A 23175-nucleotide genomic window follows, 5' to 3' on the forward strand; every position below is an offset into this window, starting at 1 on the left:
AAGGATGTCTCTTGTTACTTCCCAGCATTAGGACGTATATTTATCTGGTGGGGCTAAAAATAGGGTTTATTGTCCGACAGGTGAGCCGGGTATTTCGCTGAGCCAATGATCTTGCCAGAATGCTTTCTGGGTATCTAGAACCCCGCAATGATCTGGAAGCAAATAGTTTACGGAATACGTGTGAATGCCTGGGATTTTTAAGTATTAGTTGTAATTTTGCTTGGTAGATTTTGAGTTTATATACGAAACTCAAATCCACAACCTGGCTAGATTTATTAATCCTATACTATATTTCCACCTGCAGTTATCAAGAGAATCAGATACGGGAAAACAATGTAGTCGTACACACTTTAATAACTAAGGAGTGAGCTACAGATGTCCAAGAAAAGAAAAATATAAATAAAAGTGAAGCGGCGCAAATCACTACCTGATTGGTGTCGCTTTCATTTCAGATTTAGACCGCCTAGCTGCTCCCTATTCTTGAACCTTAAACAAAGGTCTGTGCCGTTGTGCTATTCACAATTTTTATTAACGTAATAAGTTGACTGTAGAGCGTTTCTTCTTTCTTTTCTTTCTTTTCTTGTATATATCATGGTGTATATCTTCGGCGGTCTCTGTCCTCTCTACGAGGTAACGTTTCTGTTTAGCTGGAATGAGTCAAAGCTGTGTATCATGTAAGCTCGTCAGCAGAAGGAGCCTTGCTTCCCTAGCGCCAACTCGCTCGTAACGTCCTAGCCCATTGTTCGGCAGGTCTTTGCGTCGGCGCCTATCAGGGTGAAGCCTTGGACTGATAAATAACTGATGGGCGTTCGTGGGATTTCCTTGATATTAGGAAGAAGTGACACCGAATGACAGGATTTTTATTTTGGTCCTTAATAGGTTTGACATTTAGAGCCAGAGCGCGGGCCAGGTCTCAATCGAAAGGGTCATGAATGGCGAGCATACCAACAATGTGCCTGATATACAAAAGACAATGATGTCATGAGCATTGATGCTAGGCTGGAGTCTAATAAATAATCTATAAGTTAGTTAACTCGTTAGTTGACTATCTCTTGAACCGCTCATTAAGCATGGTTGTTTGATCTAACGTCGAGTGCCTGCTACTCCGCACTATATTCCATGTAAACTAGCACTGTTCATAGCATTCTTCGTTTTTGTTCGTTCCCTTTCTGACTGCCCACTAGAAGGTTGGGGGCAATGGTTAGAGATTTTATCTATTCTTGGCAATTCTTTCACCTTTCAGTTAACATAGGGTTTATCAGTGTTGGTAAATGCAAGAACGATGTAGCAAGTATGAACTTTAAACTGACTTTGAACTAGCGAACATAGATCTAGTTAACATTATATCTGTTTCTAACATGCAGTAGACAGCTAGAACTATACAATACCCGAGGACCAAAACGATCAAATAGCATAGAAGCGGAAATAATGAGGATGATATGATAAACAAATTCCACAGTCTCAGAAGATCGCAAAGCTAGACAAAGTGTAGAAAAGCCAAAGATATAGTCAAAAGCATCAATCAAGGTAATACTAGCTCAGGCACCCTAATTCGCCTTTTCTACTCACTCTCAGCCTGGTCGCTGTAGTCCTCTAGTTAGCTAACCATTCAGTACTGCTGATATGAGATATGCTCACCTATATTGATTGTTACTTTATTACGATCTTTGAGTAACTTCGGAGGAGCGTTTTTGCCATCGCAATAGCAGGTTAAGGTCCAGCCTTGGAACTTACAGTCGGTGCAACCGCCATCGATGAGCCCGTGGCCCCAGTCAACATCAGAACCTTCTAATGTCTTACTCTCCCGATTCCATTCTAAGCAAGTGCTCGGATACAGCTCCGACCTTTGCTGTTTTCCGTTTTGGTCTTTGCACAAAGCAGTAATCCTCAGTTGCCATGGTTCCTTACCGATATACTCGTACTTGGGCCCTTGGCTGCCGCAGAATTGTATGACTCCACGGTAAGACGGGATATTCTCACCCCATTCGAGTTGCGTCTCCGCATTCTTATAATTATTGGACTTTGTATTTGCCTTGGCGTTTGTGTTGATATTCTAATTGGAACCGTTCTGCGTGCCTGCATCCTTGTAGTTTGCATTCCATATTTGCGTTTGTGTTGGCATTGGTGTTGGTGTTGGCGTTGGCATTTGTATTTGCATTTGTAACTGGTGTGGACAAGACCCCTCCACCTGCCACGATGGATAGATATAGGGAAAGGATAATAATCAGAGCTCTGTACATCGTTATCAAAGGTAGATAGTGCGCCAGGAATGTATGGAAAAGAATTTTGTAACAGATTGTCCGGTTATGACTTTTTTTTTTTCTTTCTCTCAGTTATCCATGGTCCATGGATTAGATACTTATGTTATAACTACTTTTCTCTCAAGCCAAGTCTTAGGAGTGATCGACTAAGTCAGGGCGCGATGTTACCAATTTGGAAGCAATGACATTCCATCATAATAGGGTTTGGGGCAATTGAGATAAAGAAGGTCTTTAAATTAGGGAAAGTTATTTGGCCTTTGTCTTTGTGACGCCCTGACCAAAGCGAGAGAGTATATAGTTCCATGTATAGACACCAACCGCCTGATTGACTGGCTATGGAAGCTCCCTCATTTGCCCTGGAACACGCCACAAAAAGGTTCTCCAACGAAGAGCCTGGATCTAAGGTGTTAATGCCAATATCCCCGACGACCCGTCACTCGGGCTATCCGCGAGGACGATGACAAAGAAGGCTCGGTTCACGATGCCTGCTGTATCCGAAGATCTTCTCAACTATCCATTGCTCGGTCAATAAAATGTCCGTGTCGGGTATTTTAGGCCATCTATAGCCAAGATACGGAGTCTCGCACTTCAGGTTGGCCATACCACAATTTTACCATCTAAAAGCTAGAGTTCTTCTTCGTCAATTTGATGGCTACTAATAATGACCTCTGCAACCGCATCTATTGTGTCCATTAACACAACCCCTACCTCTCGATTTGAGGAAATTTATAGTTACCGCCAATGTTGTCTGGATTCAACTTTATCTGTCTGTCCTCATAACCAACATAGCAGAGCCACTTCCTTTATAATATATACTCGAGCCAGGTAAAAGCCTCTAAGCAACTATCTTCTATCACCGACAAGGATACCTTCGCTTATAGACTACACTGGTGACAACCCTAAACACTGGATTTCATTTTGCCTTCTATAGCTCTTAAGATGAAGCATATCTCATGAATTGGCCGGCTGGCCCAATGGCAAGGCGCTTGACTACGAATCAAGAGATTGCAGGTTCGACCCCTGCGTCGGTCAGAATTTTTTGGTTCTCTCCATCAGAGATCCATATCTTTTTGTTCTCTAACGCCTTGGGTTGGTCATCCACAGTGAAAACTCGACACTAGCGCTGTGGATCTCCAGGCCAAGCTTTTTGCCGACGTTTCCGGACGGCCCTATGATTGGCCAATGATAGTCAAATATGTCTACCACCTTCAATACTTACTACGTACGTAGGAGTATCACGAGGTATTTCCATGAGACACGAGACGGGGTATAGAGGGTATCTGCTCTAGTATGCGGGTCCATATCTATCTTCTGTAGCTCACTACAACTTACCGTTGCGTATCTACATATCGGCCTCAAGTGATCAGTATATATACAACCCTCAACTCACCTCGCAAAACAATGCCAAACCCCCCAAATAATAAAACACCCCAATAAACACAACCCCGAGGCAAGAAACAAAACCCCAAAACACGTCAACACGTCACCGCAAAATAACCCGGGGAATCCCGCATACCAAAATGAAGATCAACAACCGACGTGAGACATAAACAAGGAATGAAGGGATGAGACAACCCTCGCCCAGGTAATTAAATGAACGAGACCACACCAAAACCCCCAGAACCCGGTCTCTCCAGTCCTGAAACTCTTGTTTCCCATCTCGACTGCAATATCTGAATACCAAAACGTGTGTCATTCCCCTAATATTCGCCGTCTGTCGAAGAAGTTACTAATAAGTGTGTTATGTTCTTTAAGCAGACTCGTTCAAGATGAAGCTCTCTGTTGCGGTCCTTTCTCTCTTCCTCGCTGCTTCGATGGCTATGCCGGCTCCTGTATGTGGTTTTTTTTCCCTTCTCCCTTTGAGTTGTCTGGTTGGAGCTTGGGTCTCAGACTTGGGGGTGTGGTTGAATGTTGAGGTGCTGACGGAATATAAACGCAGTCGAACCAGATCCGCCAAAACGTCCAGGCTGACAATGCTCTTGGTTTATTGGCTAACCCGGCGGGCTTGATGAAGACACTGAAGAACAGTGTCCATTTTGCTGATAACAAGCCGGCCACGCCGGAAGGTCCCACGACGGCGGGTAAATAAGAAGATGGGTTCTCATATTTAATTAAATCTCGTTCTTTTGTACACGGGTGCAAAATGTATACTACTCTTCACAGGTAGTCAAAGACTGTCATTCTTCATGCTTCGTAATTCATGGTTATGGCTAATATCACTATAATAAAAACATTGCATCGTATCGTAACAGGTCGAGTCTTCGTCGAATAAAGTTCCATAACAACATGCCATCAGTAACGAGAAAGGCCGTGATTTGGTCCTCTGGAAATCAAACATTAAACGATTGTGTGGGGTATCCCTGGGTGAGAAAATTAAAGTAGCAACACCGATCCTAATCCTCCATGAAGTCGTCCACCTCCACTCTGGTTCCCAATGCCTGCTGCCCTTCTTTAATCATAGCCTGCAGCTGTCGGTTTAAACGGGCCAGGCTCGCATCTTCCTCGCGCTCCATGCGACGCTTCTGGGCCATGTAACGTTGCGTCTCCACCGAGACGGGGGTCTCACGCGGCTTGGCCGGCGCGGAGAAGTGCGCCTTGGTCGTTATCGACGCTGGTTGCGACACAAAGGTCCGCTTGACCGGCTGTCGTCGACGCAAATGGCCATACGAGGGCGTCCGACGATGAACTCGTCTTCGGGCCGATGGACTCGCCTCATAGCCAAACTCATCGCGACCCACTACAACCCAGTTGTGATGCAGGTCGTCATCATGGTGATCGCCCGAAAGGGGAGTCGACTCACTCCAACCATGAGCACCGGCAGAAGCGGAGGACAGATCGTGTTTTTCTGTCGTCGGCTGCCATGAGTGATCGTCAGGGCCTAGCGATACCGACGGATCAGCAGCCGTCATCGCATACCCGCGACCACCACCGGCATAGAATCCGCGGAAGGCTCCCGACCAGCAAAAGTCCCAGACCTTGCCTACCACGTCCAAAACCGCGCGGCTCCAGCGCACGGGGGCAGTTTGCGGATCGCAGCTGTTGTTCTGAGTGATTTTCTCGTCCTCCGGTCCTGACGGGGATGGTGCTACCACCGATGACGGATCTCGACGGCTGCGTTTGCGACGAGCCCCCGACGCATCGCTGAGTGACTCAACGCTGGAATCCAGGGGGAGCCTCAGCGGTGGGTCTCGATAGCGACTGGGTCGGTAGTCATGCTCGGCGGAGACGTCGTCTACGCCAGCGAGACGATCATCGGGGACAGCGAAGGAGGTGGGACTGGACGGAGAATCAAGCCATGAACGATGCCCGGACTCCACTCCCCGCGCTCTCTTGCGGCTGGGGATGGAGATGGAGCGAAAAAGGGCCGATGAGGCGGAGGGATTCGGCGGCAGGAAGAGCTGCGAGGGAGCACCAGCAAGATCAAGTTGGGGAGGGATGGGCGAGTCGAGAACGAAGGAACTGGTGGGCATCTCTTTCCCCTTATGATAAACGTATTGTACTTTTTTTTCTTTTTGTTATTTTCAGTTGAGGTTTGAATGTAGAAATAGAGTGGTTGAAGAGAGTATACAAGAGAAAGCAAGGTAAGCGTAGGTTGAGTGAAAAAAAGAGCAAAGAATTTAGTCCATGAATAAATGATGAAAATACGGGGGGCGGGATTAATTAGTTCGATTTCCCCATCCATTAACTTGTCTCACCGCAGCAACAACCACTCACTACTAAATTCACTAATTACCTTCCTTTTTCAAGCCTTTTCAATTCAACTAGTCGAACATGGCTTGGTTCATGCACCATGGCCAATGATTTCTATCCATTCAGCAGGACATGTGAGCTCTTGCAGTGACCCAGGCCTTATTGGTCCACCGCTACTTCTAAGAAGGCCTCTAGAACTACGAGTCCATCTTAGTTTCATGTTGAGAGACGATGTTATTCACTGGTGGCTGATTAGATCTCAGTGGTAGTAGAGCTGACAAAGACCTATACTATATCAAGGGTATCTAGAGGCCAGTACTCTGTCGGATACAGCACACCGCGCTCCCTCCGGATAGATACTCTTTAACGGCCTTACAGCTTTTGGCTCGTCCACTGCACTCCTGCAGCCTCCAAGCCTTCTTCGCCGTCCACCAAGACGCACCAACCTTCACTTCCCGCTCCCCCATCACCTGCAATCACGGCCGAGAAGTGATTGTGAGCGAAGTCCAGGACCGCGTCATCAAATGTTCCGGGCTGCAACCACACGGCCGGAATTCCCACCGAATGAGCCTCCTGGAGCAATTTCAGAGTGACCTTTGGCGGGGTCACAACCGACAAGGATGTCTGCGAAGGCGTAGGCAAGGCGCTGGGCGATGCGACCGTATCGTAGGCACGAGAGGGCAGTTCGATCTGCGGTGCGCGAGGATTGAGAGGAGTGACAGGTAGGGAATGCTGATGATACCATGCGAGGACTAGTCCATCGGTATATCGTTACTTAGCGACCGATTATTTAAAGCTTGGGGGTTCATATTCCTACTCTTGTAACCAAACTTGTTACTGTCGGTGCTTGCGCCCGCGACGGCAAAGCGCGGGGAAGAGAAGAAACGCTTTACGGCCTCCATGGCTGTGACTGTAGAAAAGCGATGGGAATGGTAAGACAATAACTGAATAGACCTAGAAAAGAAACCACAGATGAGTATAAAGGAGAGAAGAGTGAAGACGAGAGTAAAAGGTGGGGAAATTGTTCCGGGGAATCTAGATTCATTTTATCGTTAATCCTCGGCTGTCCGACTTATCGTTATCACTGACAACTCCGCAAGTCTTGTGAAACTACATCCAATCTTTCATCTTCCTTATTTCGTCCGATTCGCCCAACTCGCTCGTTTTGCCTTCGTCTTTTACTCTTTTCACTAAATATCACTCTTTCAATTCTTCGTATGCCCCCCTTCGTCCCCCGCAAGCGACTCTCCTCCGCGGATCCGCCCAGTGCCAAACGCCACAATGCGACAGCTGCTCCCAGTGTCGACATCGCCGCCCTCGATGACGAATCAGACTCCCCATTAAGCGACGTTCCCAGTGAAGCTGCTCTTCAGGACCAGGATCTCGAAGATGAGGCCAGTGACGAATCAGAATCGGACGATGACGAAGTGGATTGGGAAGATGCAATGGACTCGAAGGCTACCACCGCCACAGCGACCACTCCTTCGATGACACCCGCCCACGTCCAGGATCTGGAGCTGACTCTCGACAAAAACGAGGTGCATCTGTCCGATATAATCGATGGGAAGAAAGCTCCATCCAAAATCGAACGCCAAATCCGGGTTCTTACCCACTGTCTGCATGTTCAGTTCTTGCTCCACCACAACGCTATCCGAAATGCCTGGGCGAACGATTCCCAAGTCCACGATATTCTACGTCGCAAGCTACCTGAAGCCCTTTATAAAGAGGTTAAAAAGTGGAAAGTGTCTTCTGGTCTGGAGCTCCCTGAAAAGCCCCCGGAAGAAACTACCAAGAAGAAGAAATGGAAGCAGCGTCGCAAATCGGAGAGAGACTGGGGCGAGGGCTCATCGCGGATGGAGCCTGGTCAGCCGGATATGAGCCGTGGAGATCCTATTATCACGCTACTCAAGGTCTTGGCCGCCTATTGGAAGAAACAATTCAAGATCACCGCCCCAGGGCTACGAAAGCGTGGCTATCGGCCTATGTCCCACCTTGAGGCTGATATATCCGCATTTAACAAGGAAGAACACGACCCTGAGAGATTTGGAGAGAAGGTCTGCGGCATCGAGGAGTTTCGACAGGCTGCAGAGCGTATGGAAGGGTCTCGTGACCTGGGTGCTCAGCTGTTTACTGCACTACTTCGCGCGCTTTCGATTGAAGCTCGACTCGTCGCCAGTCTTCAGCCTTTAGGGTTCGGTTGGACCAAGGCGGAGACATACACGCCGAAAGTCAAGGTTGAGGCAGAAGCCCAAACTGAGATTGGGGATACCGAGGATGCCGATTCCGATGACAGCGATGTAGTCCAGAAACCCGTGGGCAGTAGAACCAATCCCAAGGGGTATGATAAGGATCTTCCAGTTCCAATCTACTGGACAGAAGTTGCGTCTCCGGTTACCCACCAGATCATTCCCGTCGACCCGCTGGTGCTACCGAATGCTGTAGCGACAACGCCAGAGCTCCAGGCCGCATTCGAACCTCGAGGGGCTAAAGCTGAAAAAGCCAAGCAAGTGATTTGTTATGTGATAGCATACTCATCCGACAAGACCGCAAAGGATGTCACCACGCGGTATCTCCGACGGCGCACATGGCCTGGCAAGACGAAGGGCTATCGAATGCCAGTAGAAAAGATCCCCGTGCCTGGTCGGAGAGGAAAGTTTCACGAGTACAACTGGTTCCGTGTTATCCTGCGGATCTACGAGCGTTCAACAAAAAGCCGGACAGCGGTTGACGACCTTGAGGATGCGAACGACCTGGTACCGAATCAACCCGAGAAAAAGTCAGCTAAGGAAGGCGACACACTTCAAAGCCTCAAGGCCTCAACCGAGTTCGTCCTAGAACGCTTTCTCCGCCGCGAAGAAGCCCTAAAACCAGGATCCCAGCACGTCCGCACTTTCGTGAGCGGAAAAGGCATCAAAGCCAAGGAAGAGAAGATCTACCGACGAGCAGATGTCCTAAAATGCCTCTCCGCCGAGAGCTGGCACAAAGAAGGCCGACAAATCAAGAAGGGCGAAGCGCCATTAAAGCGAGTACCCATCCGCGCCGTAACGCTCCTCCGCAAACGCGAAGTCGACGAACTCGAGCGCGAAACCGGCGAAAAGCCAAAGCAAGGCCTCTACGCCAAATACCAAACAGAATACATCATCCCGCCACCCATCCGCAACGGCGTCATCCCCAAAAACGACTACGGTAATATCGACTGCTTCGTCCCCAGCATGGTGCCACGCGGTGCCACACACATCCCCTGGCCCGGTACCGTGCGCATCTGCAAGAAACTCGGTATCGACTACGCCGAAGCCGTTACAGGCTTCGAATTCGGTTCCAAGATGGCCGTCCCCGTCATCGAAGGCGTCGTCATAGCATCAGAAAACGAAGACCTAGTCAAGGACGCCTGGCGCGCTGACGCCGCAGAAAAGCGCGAGAAGGTGCGCCGCAAAGCCGAAGCGCGCATCCTTCAAACTTGGCGGAAATTTCTCTTCGGTCTGCGTATCGCCGAGCGTGTCCGCGAAGAGTACGGTGAATCCTCCCGCGACCACGAAAGAGACGCATATAACCCATTCACAAGCCGTAAGTCAGGTCAACAGGCCCCTGCACCGGAACCTCACGTCCGCGAACCATCAGAGGAGGGAGATCCAGTTGATTACGGCGGAGGGTTCCTTCTTCCTGGTGAAGATGACGGCGATGATGGAGATCTCATCGTCGAGAGACACCAGCCTTCGCAACCTGAACGTGAAAATGAGGTTGCTGCTGCTGCTGAATCGGATGATGCAGCAGTTATGGATATGGAAATCTCGGATACTAGTTCCGTCCAGGAACTCTCTTCTTCACCGGAGATAGCAGATTCTGAAGATGAACTTCCTGATTCGGAGCCTGAGTATGTACCTCCCGCTACGCGGAGACGTACTCGGAATGCCACGCGGAAGGGTTAATGCCCTCCTATACCCCTGTTTTCTTTACACCACGTGTTTAGTATTTTTATTTTTGGGAATGATTGTAGCTATGTAATGACGGAGTTAGGGTATCGTCAGTAACGGACACGGATTCGGAGTAGGAGTTAAAAAAAGTATGCGATGTTGGAATTAACGACAATTTACTGGCATACTGTCTTGGTTATATCCGTGTATATGTATCATTGAATTTATTGACTAAATCAGATAGACTATAGGGGTATACTGTCTATATGGCTATGCTGTATAAGATTCAAGAGAACTGTACAAGGTGATCAGCAACGGGGCAGTTACCTGCGCCGTCTAGGCAGGGGCGAATCCAAGCCGTAGGCCTCGTTCATATCCAGTCTAGAATCCATGTCCATGCCGAGATCGAAATCTTCCACCGGACTTACATGTACTGCCGGCGAAGAGATGGGGCTATGGGCGACTCGTGGCCGGGACTTGAAAACACTGTTATAGTCCGCCTCTTCTTCGAAAAGTTCGTCGCGCGGTGTGGATGCTCTGCTGATTTCGGGAGTCTGCCTCTCGGGCAGTTCGAATTGATTCACGGGGAAAGAGGGCCGCGGGCGGCGAGGTCGAAGACTCTCTCTAGGCCGTGGGGTACTTTGGGGAGGAGGAACTAATGACATGGATTTCCGGGTCCGTTCAATCAGGTTATATGTGTTGCGTTCCTTGCGCTGGGCGGGTTTGAACTCCAGATCAGAAGAGAGTTGCAGCGAGGGAGAGCTGGATCGGCCTATAGAATCATCCGCTTCAGATGTAACACTGCCCGAGGGTGTGCTCTTGGTGGTAGCATCTTGCTGAACCAATTGAGGGGATGACGTATTGCTTGAGGACGATGATTCATGCCCAGCCATACGACGGTCTGCATCAACTACGGGGGCATGTAATGGAGTGGCTCGTGAAGATGAGCGGTGCGTGCCTTCGATTCGAGCAAGTGCTTCCGTCATGGAGAACAGAAGTGCGCGATCGTCTGCTTTAGGAGAGATGCGTTCCACCGGCTCTCGAACAGCCCTGGCGATGCTGGCGACAGTGAGTGCCTGGTGGTCCCGGAACGCCAAGGGAGGACTCCTTATTGTGTTCATCGATTCTACCCGCTCATGTCTCAGCATCGAACTGTGATATTGATGCCATCTCAGTAAACGGGCGCGCTGTCTCGTGATGCGTGTTTCCAAGTCGATCAATAGATCCGGAGCAGAGTTTGTTCTAAGGTCCTCTACCGTCGACGCCTTTGCCTTGGACCATGCCGTTGAAAAAGGCAGTTCCAGAAACGCATCGCTGCTACTTCGGGCACCTCCATATAGCAGAGTGTCGGCCCAATCCGCATTGCTTAGACAATTGGCCTTGACCATTTGTGCCAATTCATCGAAGTTAGCCTCGTTCGCAATCTGGGGACGTTCTTCCTGAGACTGAAGCTCTAGCTGACTCTTTTTGTAGTCCAACAATTGTGAGAATCGTGCATGCGTATCCCGTACCCGACTACGACGCTCTCCCACCTCTCTCAACGAGACACGATGCGCAAGAATGAGGGGCAGCATGCGTTGATATTCTTGTTGAGTCAATCCCGAAGCCAGTGACAACTTCATAGCGGGGGTCCCAAGTCCTTCATCCGCCGAGGCGGCCAGAGCTTTGCGAAGAACTGCAGTAGAAAAGACCGCAAGAAGCTCGTCAAATTTCTCCCCCTTGCAGTCATCAAGCATTGACTTCCGCAAAATAGTCTCTTTTCCTAAGTCTCCATTCTTCTTCAACTCGGACAACACACGAAACAGAGCGGCGCGCAGATTGACCGACTGCAATGGCTCTAGTGGAGGAAAGAATGGCCGGAGTTTCTAGCGTATTATGTCAATCAAATACCACACACGCGAGGTTGAAAGCGCACATACATCCCGAGCAGTTTCCGGGTCCCAAAGTGCCACTAATTGGTAGAGTGCCCATTCGATGGCCTTGACACGCTGGCGCTGGTTCTGCGATGATGGGGATAAAGAGCGAACTGTAATACCCGGCCAGTCATCACGGGAGTCTAGTTGTAGAAGCTGAAGGTTCCGGACAAAGACAGCAACGGGTGGTTGTGGTGTCCAATCCGGCCTTTTGGACCGAGAGGGAGGTCGGGGCGACTGCATAGTTGCGAGATACTGAAGCGGTCAGCAACGTCTTATGAAGACAAAGAGCTGGAGAAAGGGGTTGCATACCAGCGATCCTCAGTCCGCACTGGCGGTAGTGCCATAGACACTGACGTTTAAAAGAACCGGATCATAGATGCTAGAACTGATCTGGAATAGCAGTGGGTGGGGAGAGCGCGAGAAGATTAAATGAAAGTAAGTGGTTTGCGGGGACGACAGATCGAGTGCCAATCATGTGCTTGTTTATATTGTTTATCATGCTGGTTATCAGTCACCCTCACCGCCTTCTTCTTTTTCTCTTTCCCCCCGCAGAATCTCCCCTCAGTTTTTTGGTCTTTCTTTCTTTCCCCTCTCTCAGTCTTTCTTTTAAGCATATAAGGCCCTTCTCCCCTCCGTTTCTGTAACATCGAGTTTAATTTTCGCATTTCTGTCTTTATATCGTTTGAAGTATCATCAAAATGGGCTCTGAAACACCATCTAATGCCCTTTGGACCACGCAGTCTGGTGAGAGGAATTCTGCAACGATACCCAGAAACCGTAAACAAAGGCTAACAATTCGAACCAGTGTTGGCCACCCTTCCTCACCCCCCTGAGGAGAACTCCGCTTCCCCGATTCCGTTCTTCCACCTTCTCGAGCGCCTGAAGACCACCAAGCGGGAAGGCTGGCGCCGCTTCGGTATCACAGCAGGCGAATCGATCTCAGACCATATGTACCGTATGTCAGTGATGACAATGCTCGCCCCGCCCTCGCTCGCTCCGCGACTCAATCTGCCCCATTGCATGAAGATGGCTCTCATCCACGACATGGCTGAATCGCTGGTCGGCGACATCACCCCAGTGGACAACGTGGACAAGCAAGAGAAGGCACGCCGCGAAGCCGACGTGATGAACTACATCACCAAGAACCTGCTGGGAGGTGTTCCTGGTGGGATGCTGACCGGAGATGAGGTTATGAAGGTGTTCCAGGAGTATGAAGATAACGAGACGCTGGAAGCCAAGTACGTACACGATATCGACAAGATGGAGCTTCTCCTGCAGATGGTTGAATATGAGCGTACCCACGACCTCGATCTGTCTGAATTTTGCCACGTCGCGAACCGTGTCCAGCTGCCGGAAATCAAGGAATGGGCGGCGACAGTGCTCCAGGAGCGGGAGGCTTTCTGGAAGAAGAAGGCCGCCAATGGAGTTCAAGCATAAGAGTGCGAATGATTGATACGGACGATATTCTTTCGGTTGATATTCCTTTCGGGTTATATTTAATGGCGTCGATGCCTTACGAGTTACCTTTCTTTCGGTTTGCTTTTTTCTGCTTCTCTATTATTATTATTATTATCATCATGCATACCACTAGACAGATGGAGGCGTTTGGATGGGCCCACGATTAGATCAGATACCATCGACGATCGATGAGTCTTGTCACATACACATTGGAAGAACACAGTGTAAAGCTCTATCACAAACCAACATAAACATAGAATCCGCAAAAGAAAATAAGGTATCCCACGCAAATAACAGTAAAAGAAAGTCTATCGATCTATAAAATACTATAAAATACTATACATTCACAACACCACAACTCAATCCACCGCCTCCGCCTCCATCTCCTTCGCCAACATCCTCGCCTCAGCCTCCATATCCTCCATACTCCTCGGCCTCCTCTCCTCATTATCAACCGCCGGAAACCTCGTTCTCCGCTGCCGATACTGCTTCCCCAAATCCCCCTCCTCCCCATCTAACATATCATAAACCGCATCCGTCCCTCCCCGAGCATCTAAATCCGCCTTCTTTCTCGGGATGATATGCGCATGCACATGAGGCACGCTCTGTCCCGCCTCTACGCCGTCCTGCACGGCAATGTTGAGACTACTTGCGCCGTAGACGCGCTCGACCATTCGGCCTACACGGCGGACGGTCAGGAAGAGGTCTGTTGTTTCGGAGGGGGTGAGGTCGGAGACGCGGGGGACGACGCGGCGCGGGGAGACGAGGACGTGGCCTGGGAGGATGGGTTTGAGGTTGACGAGGGCGAAGGAGAGGGGGGTTAAGTGGAAGACCTGGTTTTCGGAGTATTGGTTAGTGGTTCTGAGGGAAAGGGGTTTATGTGTTATTGGGCGGAGGCTTTTTACTTACCTGGGATGTGACGACGAAGGGACCGAAGTGGATCGGTCCTTTCACGGCGAGGGCCATTGTGGATGGGGAGTCTTCGGTGGGCATGTAAAGGTAGGTTTTTCGGTTGATGGGTTTATGACGGTTGCATATGGCAAGAAAGGTGACAATTTGACTATGAGGTGGTTTTTGAGAGAGCCGAGGGTGTTGAGGGATTCGGAGTTGGAGGCGGCGGCGTCATTGTTTATGGCCGGTCGAGTGGATCTCGGACAAGTCTATCAAGCTGCATTCAACGGAACAACACCTCATTTGTTTACGAATAGCTACCGATTCAATATAGGCAATGGGTATCATTAATCACTCGGATACGCGAATTCATATATTACACATCAGTAACCGTCCTCACCCAGTTTGTCAGTAAAAAAAAAAAAAAGAAAAGAAAAGAAAAGAAAGATAACGTCATCAATGCAGGCATGATAGTGATGCAAGGCATATTACAATCGTAGTATAAACACATGGCATAGCATCAGAAGGAAATAAATATAGGGTTCTGTTGAATGTAAGATTTACGTCTCTTTCGCGGGCTCAGACACTGGTTCGGCTTCTTGCTCGGTAGTCTGTTTTGTCTCTGCCTCTGATTCTGGTTTCGTGGCCTCCTCGGTTGAGGCTGTTTCGGGCTCATCCTTCTGCGCATCGCTTCCCTCAGTGCTAGGTTTTGATTCCTCCTGTTCGGTTATCTTGGTATCTGCATCGACCGCCTGTGGAGCTGCCTCCGTCTCTTCATCAACTTGCACTTCTGCAACGGTAATTTGTGACTCGGTGCTACCAATCGACACCTGTTCGTTAGAGGCCTTGGGCTCTTCACTGACAGCTTCCACGGGTGGCTGAGGCTCTGGTTCCTTCTGTGCCGGTTCTGCGGGCTTTTCGCTTTCTTGCTGCTTTGGCTGTTGCTCGTCATCCTCGGCGCTTTCGCTGATGGTTGTGACATCGCGGATAGTCGTAACCCGAGAACTTGTTGATGGGGTATTCTTGTGACGTCGAGTGGTCGCCGACGGTGGTTCTTGCAGTGTGGCAGGCAGCGAACCTTCACCCTCTTTCCGCAGTATCGTCATGCGACGCCCGTCCGTCTCCTCCTCTGCCGGTTGGACGGGATCGGCACCCTCCGCCTCAGCCGGAACGGTGTAATTATCTTCTGGTATCAAGCTGTAGAGATCACAAACCGTCTTGAAAAAGATATATAGTCCATCGTGGCCCTCGACCTGCCAAAACACTTCCCGATGTTGAAACCAGGCATGCGCAAAGATACGGTAGAGGCGGCGGAAGATATTGGTCAAATGTCTCATGCTCGCCTGCGGACCACCACCTGCCTCTGAGCCTAGTGTAAGACGACTAGGGAAATACTTCGGTGAAGTGAGGATGTTGGTTGCCCAATCCAGGGTGTGGCAAGAATAGTCGATAGCACAGCATGATTTAGGTGGATCGTGAACGGCACAGAGATACTGCCATTCCGACGCTCGCATTTCTGGGCATGTCTGTGCGGAGCAAGGGGGGTTTTCGGCGAAGAAGGCAATGATAAGATTGTTTACTTTCATTGTTAGGAAGCGGCAAAGTTCATAGAGCCAAAGCGACCGGTCAACGCCCTCCGGGGGCTCTGCAAGCTGGATGGCAACCTCCCGGTTGATCGGGACGACAGTTTCAGATCCTTCGGGTCGGGTGTAGTGGTTGTAGAGGGCCTTAAGGTGCTCTTGAAGCTGGAAGGAAGAATCGAGCTTTGGGGGAGGCCCTAGTCAGTGAAAGTGCGGCGCAATCCGTTTTGTTTACATACCTGAGAGAGAGGGATCAGAGGCGGACCAACTGCCATGTCGACAGACTTGGTCCCTGGTCGGATTCTTCGAGTTGAGCCATCATCTGCTCCATGGGAAGCACCTAGCAGCTGCTCTGCATCCTGGCCAAACGATTCGCCGACCGACGGCGATTTGGGGCCGATCTGAACCTCTGTAAACGGAGGAGGACTGGGTAGGCGCGGGGAGCTAGCCTGAGAAGCTCCCGCAGCAGCCATGTCTAGACAATTACAGAGCTTAAGGTGAAATGAAAGAATGAATTAAGACAAAAGACTAAAACGAAAGTTAAAATGAAGGAAAGAAAAACAAGCTGTTAAGGAGAGACGGAGGAGGCGCTTAGGCCAAGCGGAGCTTCTGGAAGGAATGACGGGACGGAGACGGAGATACCACCGGCGGAGCTCATGACTAGTCAGTGCCCTAAGCCCTAGCTAATCCTCTCTGGGTAACGTCATTCCGTCAATCAGATCATCTATTGTATTTCCCCATACTCTGGGGATATCTCGTGGGCCGACCGGATAACCTGATTCATCATGGCAGATAGAGAAGATGACGAAGCCCCTCCAGCACTGGTAGATCTCTCTCAGATACCAGATGCGGAACAGCAAGACGCGACAAACATCTCATCCGCGGATGCGCCGCCGGAGAGTCGGGTGCCTATTACGCTTGTAACCGGTATGACTTTGATGTATATACTTCTACGGACTGCCAGCTGACAGCTTGTCAAGGATATCTTGGCGCAGGAAAAACTACACTGTTAAATTACATTCTCAATGAAAAACATGGCAAGAAGATTGCCGTGATAATGAATGGTTGGTTTCCTAGACCTGTCATGCGAGCATCACTAAAATACTGTAGAGTTCGGTGACTGTAAGTCATAGAATGAATACACAGAGCGGGCAAGCATATGTAGACCGCTGGGGAACCAGTGCTTATGCTAATACGTAACCAAGCCACGGACATCGAGAAGCCATTGACAGTTAACCAGGATGGCCAAGAATTCACCGAGTGGATGGAAGTCGGGAATGGTTGCATCTGCTGCTCAGTCAAGTAAGTTCTTCACACACCGTATAACATCACGACTGACCAAAGACAAATAGAGACTCTGGCGTAATGGCCATCGAGTCCCTTATGGAGCGCCGAGGAACCTTCGACTACATCCTGCTGGAAACAACCGGCCTTGCCGACCCAGGCAATATCGCTCCTGTATTCTGGGTCGACGATAACCTCGGCAGTTCCATCTACTTAGACGGAATCGTCACTCTTGTTGACGCGAAGAATATCCTACATCTTCTAGATGAGCCCACTCCTGAGGAAACAGTGTCCAGTCACGAAAAAGAAGAAGACCATGACCATACCCATTCGGGACCCGTACTATCCATGGCCCACATGCAAATTTCGCATGCGGACGTGATCATCCTGAATAAGGCTGATCTCGTCACTCCGGAGGAACTCAATAAAGTCCGAGAACGAGTGCAAGCCATCAACAGTGTCGCTAAGATCCATGTAACCGATCACAGTAAGACACCTCAGATTGAAGGCGTTGTGTTGGATCTGCATGCCTACGATCATTTGGCTAGTCTGGATTTTGGCGAAAAAGGGCATAGCCATATTGATCCGGTAAGTCGTTCTTCTCGATAAGCCTCTTTTCCCCTTAACTCGAGGATCTAACCAGTTTTACCAGGCTATCTCTACGATCGCAATAACAACCCCTCCCATCCCATCTGAAAAGATTCCGCTCGTAGATGCCTGGCTCCGCTCCGTCCTTTGGGACTCTTCTCTTCCACCTGCGGAATCTCAATCTGAACCTCAGTCTCATCCAGCTGATTTCGATATTCACCGCCTCAAAGGCATATTGATCACAAAGGATGATTCCAGCAGGGTTATTCAGGCTGTCCGGGACGTGTTTGAGATCAGGGATGCCGAGCCAACGTCATCTGATGAAGGCCAGAAGCAGTGTAAGATTGTACTCATTGGCCGAGGACTTGGGCCGGATGCACAGCCGTGGCAAAGGAGTTTTGAGGCCTTTTTAGAGAGGGATGAGTAGTACAAGTCAATTGCAGGATTATAGAGCGGATGAGGTGTGCTATATGGTATAGAGTGTCGGGATTCCAGGTTATAACGATGAAGATCCATGTGAACAAAGTAGAACTATGGTGAGTTGATAGAGTCAATAGACTCGTGTAGCACTGCCGTCTAGGCTAAGGCTGTCTCATGTTAATAAGAATGAATTACAACAGTCAAGACTGCCCGGTTTGGAACCGTGACTCCTAAACCGAGGTTGAACGTACCAAATCTTTATTGAATTAATACAGCCATGGCCATGAGGGACTTTCATCGGTGCAAATCAATATACATAAACTTCTTTCAATAACAAGTAGCCCGGCCATTTGGATGTCATCATATCATTCGTGAAAAAGAAAAAGAAAAAAGAAAAAAAAAGAAAAAGAAAACGAGACTGTTGCTGCTTTTAACGAAAGAAGACGAGGTGGGTTCGACCCGGCAATTTTATAGCAGAGGAAAAGAAAATCGAGAAACCCGAGAGCGAAAAAAGACGGAAAAACAACAAACAACAAACTCCAGTTTCGCCGACATGCTCGCTGCTTTGCAGTAATAAACGATGAATCAAAAAGCCACGCCAAATAAGTATCTATACAGCGCAAAAGCGTGGGAAAAGGGTATCGCGCACTGCTCTGCCCCATTCTGGGACTGCAAATCACAATAACAACCTGATTCTTATTCAAGAACCGAATGCTCTTTTGCTGATCACAAATGTCACCTTGCAGTGACACTCAGTTTCCGTCATACGGAGGTCAGCGCTTTGTCTGGAAATGCCGGGTTTATGGGTAAATGCGAATCGCTCAGATAAGGCGTGTTCTGGAGAATCTGCCGAGGATACCCTAATGCTGACCGAACGGTCAAGGGAGAAAAGCGTTCTGCAGTTCTCTCCATCAATTTTGATTCCGGCAAATTAAGGGCAGGATTGATAGGTAAAATGGAATGCAACAGGGAGGATACCGAACGTGAAGGCATCTGGCTGGACCAGTCCTGATCACGGATCAGTGCATGACCTAAATCTGGCACAGTTGCTGCGTACGGATCGGTAGATTGGGTTGCCGCAGATAAAGGCGAGTCTCCACAATTCGCAGAGTCTGGGGACAGTTTCTTTGTGGAACTTGGCCCAAAAGAGCAGGCCGGATGACTGCCAACGCCTGCAAGGGACCCAGATAAAGTGTCAGTCTCCGAAGGCAGTAAGTTTGCTGCTCTCTCCAGAGAAAGATCCCGATAGCGAGGATCGAGATCAGCGTCTAGATCAATTTCGTTTTCTCTATCCCTTTGAGTAGGAAGGTGTGTACGTGCCTGGTCACTCCCTAGGTCTATCGGGAACGGTGTTGGGGCGGCAGATGCTGTTGAATCTATATGATGTCCCAAGCTGTGAGGTTCCGGCTTGATGTTAGATTCTAGAGGCTTGCTGTCTCGCCTTTCTCTAGTCCTGCCTCGTTGCTCTTCTTCTTCGAATCCTGCAAGAGGATTTGGGTCAAGACATTGCGAATCGTATCCATCGTCGAGTGATAATGGGACATTGAGATCCCACCCCGTGCTATCTACAGGTCCAGCATGATGATTTAAGAAAGTTCCCGGAGCCGCAATGACTCGGTGGTTATATAATGGCAGAGCGCCATTGTTCAGCCCTATCCCATGGCTCATATGCCGCGGATAAATCAAGGGAGGAGGCTGCTCTGTTAGCATATACTCGGGGGGGAAAAAGTTTAAAAGCTCCTTGGCTGATAGCCGGTCTCGAGGCCTCGAACTCAAGCAGACGGCCACTAGCCTTCGATAATAATCTGGTACGTCCACGTCTGGGCCAAGTATTAACGGGCGTGGTTGCCGTTCGGGTTCATCCTCTTCCATCGCCAGCGCCCATAGCGTCATTCCTAGCTGGTAAAGATCTGTCTTGACTCCGATATACATGGAAATTCGCTGGTTGCTTTCAATCTTCGCAGCAATTTCAGGAGGTTCCCATCCTACAGGGCAACCTCGTCGATTGATATCTATGATCTGGGCATCATCGTTGGCATCCACCACAATATTCGACAGAGTGAAGTCCCCCTGCACATAGCCAGCCTCGTGGATCTCACAAAGGCCCCGAACAATCTGTTTCGCCCAGCGCTCCCGTTGTTCCCATGAGATTGTACCTCGGTGCTCGTATAGAATGTCAACCAACGCTCCCTTCTCCGCGAAGCTGATGAGCAGGCCCTTGACTACTTCTTCGTGTTCGTCGACGACCACTCCTTCCACCTGGACAACGTTCGGAATGTCTTGCAATGCATGGAGCGCGTTGATCTCGTATAAAAACTCATCCACTGTGTCGGGGCCGGGGATCTCCTTTTTGATGTAAGACTTCCCATTCAACCGTACATTATACACAAATCCCGACAAGTGCGCCTCAAAATGCAGCTGATCCTCTCGGACGAGTCGCCAGTCGGGCAAGTGGCCAATGCAGGAGATAGGTGGGTATGGGATGATCTCGTTCACGTCTTCCGTTACGTGTACGTGCAATCGGCCATCGCGAGTTTCCAACTTCAGGTTTGTGACCGTGTCGTAGAATTGGATTTCAGTTAACGACTCGCGGATTGATTCATAGATCCGAGCGCATTTGTCTCGTTGGTATCGTAACTCCTTCAGGTCTTGCTCAAGCGAATCGGGAGGGGCGCCGCGGTAATCGCAGGAGATAGTAACCCTTCGCCATCGATTAGGCGTCTCTGCATATGTCACGAAAAACTTTTCACGCTCGGATCGGTCCCGGAAATGCATGCTCAAATTCAAGATCCACCGTTTCTCCAACTCCATCTCGATAACATCTTCGGGCGGCTCTTCGGGTGCTTCCGTCATGGCCGGATAGGGGTCCCATTCTGAGCGGAGATCGCTCTCCTCATTCGCTTCTGGAAGCTCTTCAACCGTGGTCTCGTCCGGATCGTGCCAGGGAACCTCGGGAGCGGACAATCTGGGGTTGACGGTGGGCGGTGGAGACCGGCTCCGAGTCCGCTGGGCGCTCAGTGTGCGAGGTCGGTCGGCGGAAGCGGCACGACGGGGCTCTGGTTCCAGGGGGGCTAGATTGTCACGTCGCTCGGAATTCTGTCTTTTGAATGTGGTAGACCTGGGGAGACCGACGCCAACTTTCTTTGAGAGTTTGCGAGTGAGGTTGTCATGAGGTTTGGTGTTGCCGGCATTGGCATTGTTTGGATCATTGCTGCTGTTATGTTTGTTGTGATGACTGGGGAAGGAAGCGCCCCCCGCAGTGGACTGGGAAGAGTCTCGATCATCACGACCCAGCCATCTGCGCAAACCAAAGCGATGCCACATGCTCTGTTTGGGACGAGGGAGATCGGCCTTTTCTGGATCCAGCAAAAGACCCAGAGACCTAGTCGGACTACAAGACCTGTCTGCGATCGAGATGGCCATACGGCACGGCACAATTGCTAGTCCGAGGTCGTGCAAGGAATGAGTAAGACACCCCAGTGGCTGGAATGGCGATGTCCATAAGAATTGAGACGGATTCGCCCTTGAGTCAGTAGTGTGGGATTATTTCGCTTGGACCTAGGGGAAAGGTAAAAAAAAATTAAAAAATAAAAAAAAATTCTTATTAAAGGGGCGGCTCGAATTGGCACGGCCTGGTTGTGAAAATCAGGAAAAGAGACTATGGAACGAAGAAAAAGGATTATAAAAATAGAGTTATTAAAGTCGAAAAAAGGAAATGTAAATCGTCAACAAGAAGTCGGTGAGTGACTTAGAGTTGCTGTTGTTGTTCGTCCAGGATTTTGGCCTCAGTCCCACTAGGTCGCACAATGTCGGATATCACTGATGAGGACAGTGAGCGGCAAAGTGATCAATGTTGGGTGGAAAGATAGTAATTGATTGATAGATTGATAGATAGAATAGACTGATCGGATAGGTACAGACAGGAAAAAAGGATGGTCGAAGAAGATGAGAATATGGTAACAATGCGATCAATTGATCGGCAAATGTTGACTGTTGCCCAGCTGCACGGGCTGGTTGGCGGTTATAGTCAGTGGTGGTTGGGTTTGGGTTGTTTTGAAGTTTGTTGGAGGTTTTAACGGTGCATTCGCAAAGCCCTCTGACTGGTTTTAAGGGTCGTGGTCACTACGATAAGTGCATTAGGTTAATGTTCAAGGCTGTCGGTACCTAACGGGAGGAGTGAGAGCAACTACTACACCGCCCACAAGACCACCAGCACCTTAACAACAAGAAAAGATAAATAAATAAATAAAATTAATTTTTGTTATTGGAAATTAAAATATAGAATTTAAATTCAATAGGAAAAACAAAAGCCAAAAAAGGGGTGGGGAGGGGTGAATTACTTATGGAAAACCCAATGGAAAATCCGTGGAAGAAATCTAATGCACAAATCAAATGCCCTGACGTCCGATCGGATCCTCAAAGCGTCAATTAGAGACAAACCAAAAAGTGGAGATGCACTGCGGCCTGACAAGTGCCTGAACCATCCCAGTCATCCTCTGGCAATGATGAGACCATATTATTGACCGCTATCCGCAAGGTATGCCATGTTGATTACTGTTTCAGTTTTACCATACGTCATCATATAAGAAGAGACTCCTCTCATTAACCCGGCATGGCGGCTCATCAAGTCGACATGTCTATCATAGCATCCCTTGAGGTTAGGGCTCCCTCCATACACGATAACTACTAACCTTTTTCTTCGGTAATATCAGCCCTATCAAAGAGTCTCGTTTCAGTTCCACACCCGGACGTTTGGAGTATAGATCATGATGCATATGGTCACATTAGTGAGTATTAATTTACCATAAAAGATCTAGTACGGAATTAGCACGATAATCGATAGGAGTAAATATCAACATATCAATCAACACAATCCACTACTGCAGATGCATAGCCCAGGTTCTTCTCGAAGTCCGGTTCCTGCTCACCAAAGATCCGATCCACCCCATAGCTTGCCTCTATGAGGTGGCCCCAATGGCATTCGTCGACGAGATGGGCTTCACCTTTTATTTAATTGTTGTCGTATGCTCTTCTCGACAAATATTCTCCATATATCCCTTCCCACTAGCCGAGCCTGTCGCTCTAACCGCCAATATAGAGATAGAGGAGGGTCAACGGCCACGCTGTCAGAATAGGAGTACTAAGAATTCCACCCCATAAACAGTTCTATCTCACC

The 23175-nt window shown here is 49.2% G+C and overlaps 10 protein-coding genes and 1 non-coding gene across 11 annotated transcripts; 5 read left to right on the forward strand and 6 right to left on the reverse strand.

The window, feature by feature from the left end:
- The first annotated feature begins 3221 nt into the window (after window positions 1-3221).
- F9C07_t103 lies at window positions 3222-3293 on the forward strand. Its single transcript has one exon. It is a non-coding gene; the product is annotated as a tRNA-Arg (tRNA).
- Window positions 3294-4030: 737 nt separating this feature from the next.
- On the forward strand, window positions 4031-4350 carry F9C07_2231338 (uncharacterized protein; the record flags this gene model as incomplete). Its single annotated transcript, XM_041285475.1, has 2 exons — window positions 4031-4093; window positions 4201-4350. 2 exons carry the CDS (start codon window positions 4031-4033, stop codon window positions 4348-4350), a joined length of 213 nt encoding a protein of 70 aa, XP_041145052.1.
- A 99-nt stretch (window positions 4351-4449) lies between these two features.
- On the reverse strand, window positions 4450-5923 carry F9C07_2282412 (uncharacterized protein). Its single transcript, XM_071510556.1, has one exon. The coding sequence runs from the start codon at window positions 5729-5731 to the stop codon at window positions 4655-4657; it is 1077 nt and encodes a 358-aa protein (XP_071365194.1). The 5' UTR covers window positions 5732-5923; the 3' UTR covers window positions 4450-4654.
- On the reverse strand, window positions 5924-6965 carry F9C07_2282413 (CoA binding domain-containing protein). The gene is made up of 2 exons (XM_041285479.2): window positions 6769-6965; window positions 5924-6703 (listed from the first exon to the last, which is right to left on the reverse strand). The coding sequence occupies exons 1-2, from the start codon at window positions 6851-6853 to the stop codon at window positions 6324-6326; spliced, it is 465 nt and encodes a 154-aa protein (XP_041145053.2). The 5' UTR covers window positions 6854-6965; the 3' UTR covers window positions 5924-6323.
- A 203-nt stretch (window positions 6966-7168) lies between these two features.
- F9C07_7331 (Rad4 family protein) lies at window positions 7169-9877 on the forward strand (the record flags this gene model as incomplete). Its single annotated transcript, XM_041285480.1, has 1 exon — window positions 7169-9877. The coding sequence occupies one exon, from the start codon at window positions 7169-7171 to the stop codon at window positions 9875-9877; it is 2709 nt and encodes a 902-aa protein (XP_041145054.1).
- Window positions 9878-10185: 308 nt separating this feature from the next.
- Window positions 10186-12018, reverse strand: F9C07_7332 (HAUS augmin-like complex subunit 6 N-terminus-domain-containing protein; the record flags this gene model as incomplete). The annotated part of the gene is made up of 2 exons (XM_041291248.1): window positions 10186-11727; window positions 11782-12018. 2 exons carry the CDS (start codon window positions 12016-12018, stop codon window positions 10186-10188), a joined length of 1779 nt encoding a protein of 592 aa, XP_041145055.1.
- Window positions 12019-12476: 458 nt separating this feature from the next.
- Window positions 12477-13215, forward strand: F9C07_7333 (putative hydrolases of HD superfamily; the record flags this gene model as incomplete). Its single annotated transcript, XM_071511606.1, has 2 exons — window positions 12477-12519; window positions 12581-13215. 2 exons carry the CDS (start codon window positions 12477-12479, stop codon window positions 13213-13215), a joined length of 678 nt encoding a protein of 225 aa, XP_071365195.1.
- A 380-nt stretch (window positions 13216-13595) lies between these two features.
- Window positions 13596-14229, reverse strand: F9C07_7334 (HIT domain protein; the record flags this gene model as incomplete). The annotated part of the gene is made up of 2 exons (XM_041291249.1): window positions 13596-14069; window positions 14146-14229. The coding sequence occupies 2 exons, from the start codon at window positions 14227-14229 to the stop codon at window positions 13596-13598; spliced, it is 558 nt and encodes a 185-aa protein (XP_041145057.1).
- A 458-nt stretch (window positions 14230-14687) lies between these two features.
- Window positions 14688-16180, reverse strand: F9C07_7335 (Mob1 family protein; the record flags this gene model as incomplete). The annotated part of the gene is made up of 2 exons (XM_071511607.1): window positions 14688-15890; window positions 15947-16180. The coding sequence occupies 2 exons, from the start codon at window positions 16178-16180 to the stop codon at window positions 14688-14690; spliced, it is 1437 nt and encodes a 478-aa protein (XP_071365196.1).
- Window positions 16181-16470: 290 nt separating this feature from the next.
- Window positions 16471-18006, forward strand: F9C07_7336 (CobW domain protein; the record flags this gene model as incomplete). The annotated part of the gene is made up of 6 exons (XM_041291245.2): window positions 16471-16634; window positions 16688-16771; window positions 16818-16829; window positions 16913-17009; window positions 17060-17579; window positions 17644-18006. The coding sequence occupies exons 1-6, from the start codon at window positions 16493-16495 to the stop codon at window positions 18004-18006; spliced, it is 1218 nt and encodes a 405-aa protein (XP_041145059.1). The 5' UTR covers window positions 16471-16492.
- Window positions 18007-18314: 308 nt separating this feature from the next.
- F9C07_2152924 (uncharacterized protein) lies at window positions 18315-21652 on the reverse strand. Its single transcript, XM_041285485.2, has one exon. The coding sequence runs from the start codon at window positions 21420-21422 to the stop codon at window positions 18762-18764; it is 2661 nt and encodes an 886-aa protein (XP_041145060.2). The 5' UTR covers window positions 21423-21652; the 3' UTR covers window positions 18315-18761.
- Window positions 21653-23175: the final 1523 nt, after the last annotated feature.

This window comes from Aspergillus flavus, chromosome 3, assembly GCF_009017415.1.
Source record: "Aspergillus flavus chromosome 3, complete sequence".
Lineage (NCBI taxonomy): Eukaryota > Fungi > Ascomycota > Eurotiomycetes > Eurotiales > Aspergillaceae > Aspergillus > Aspergillus flavus.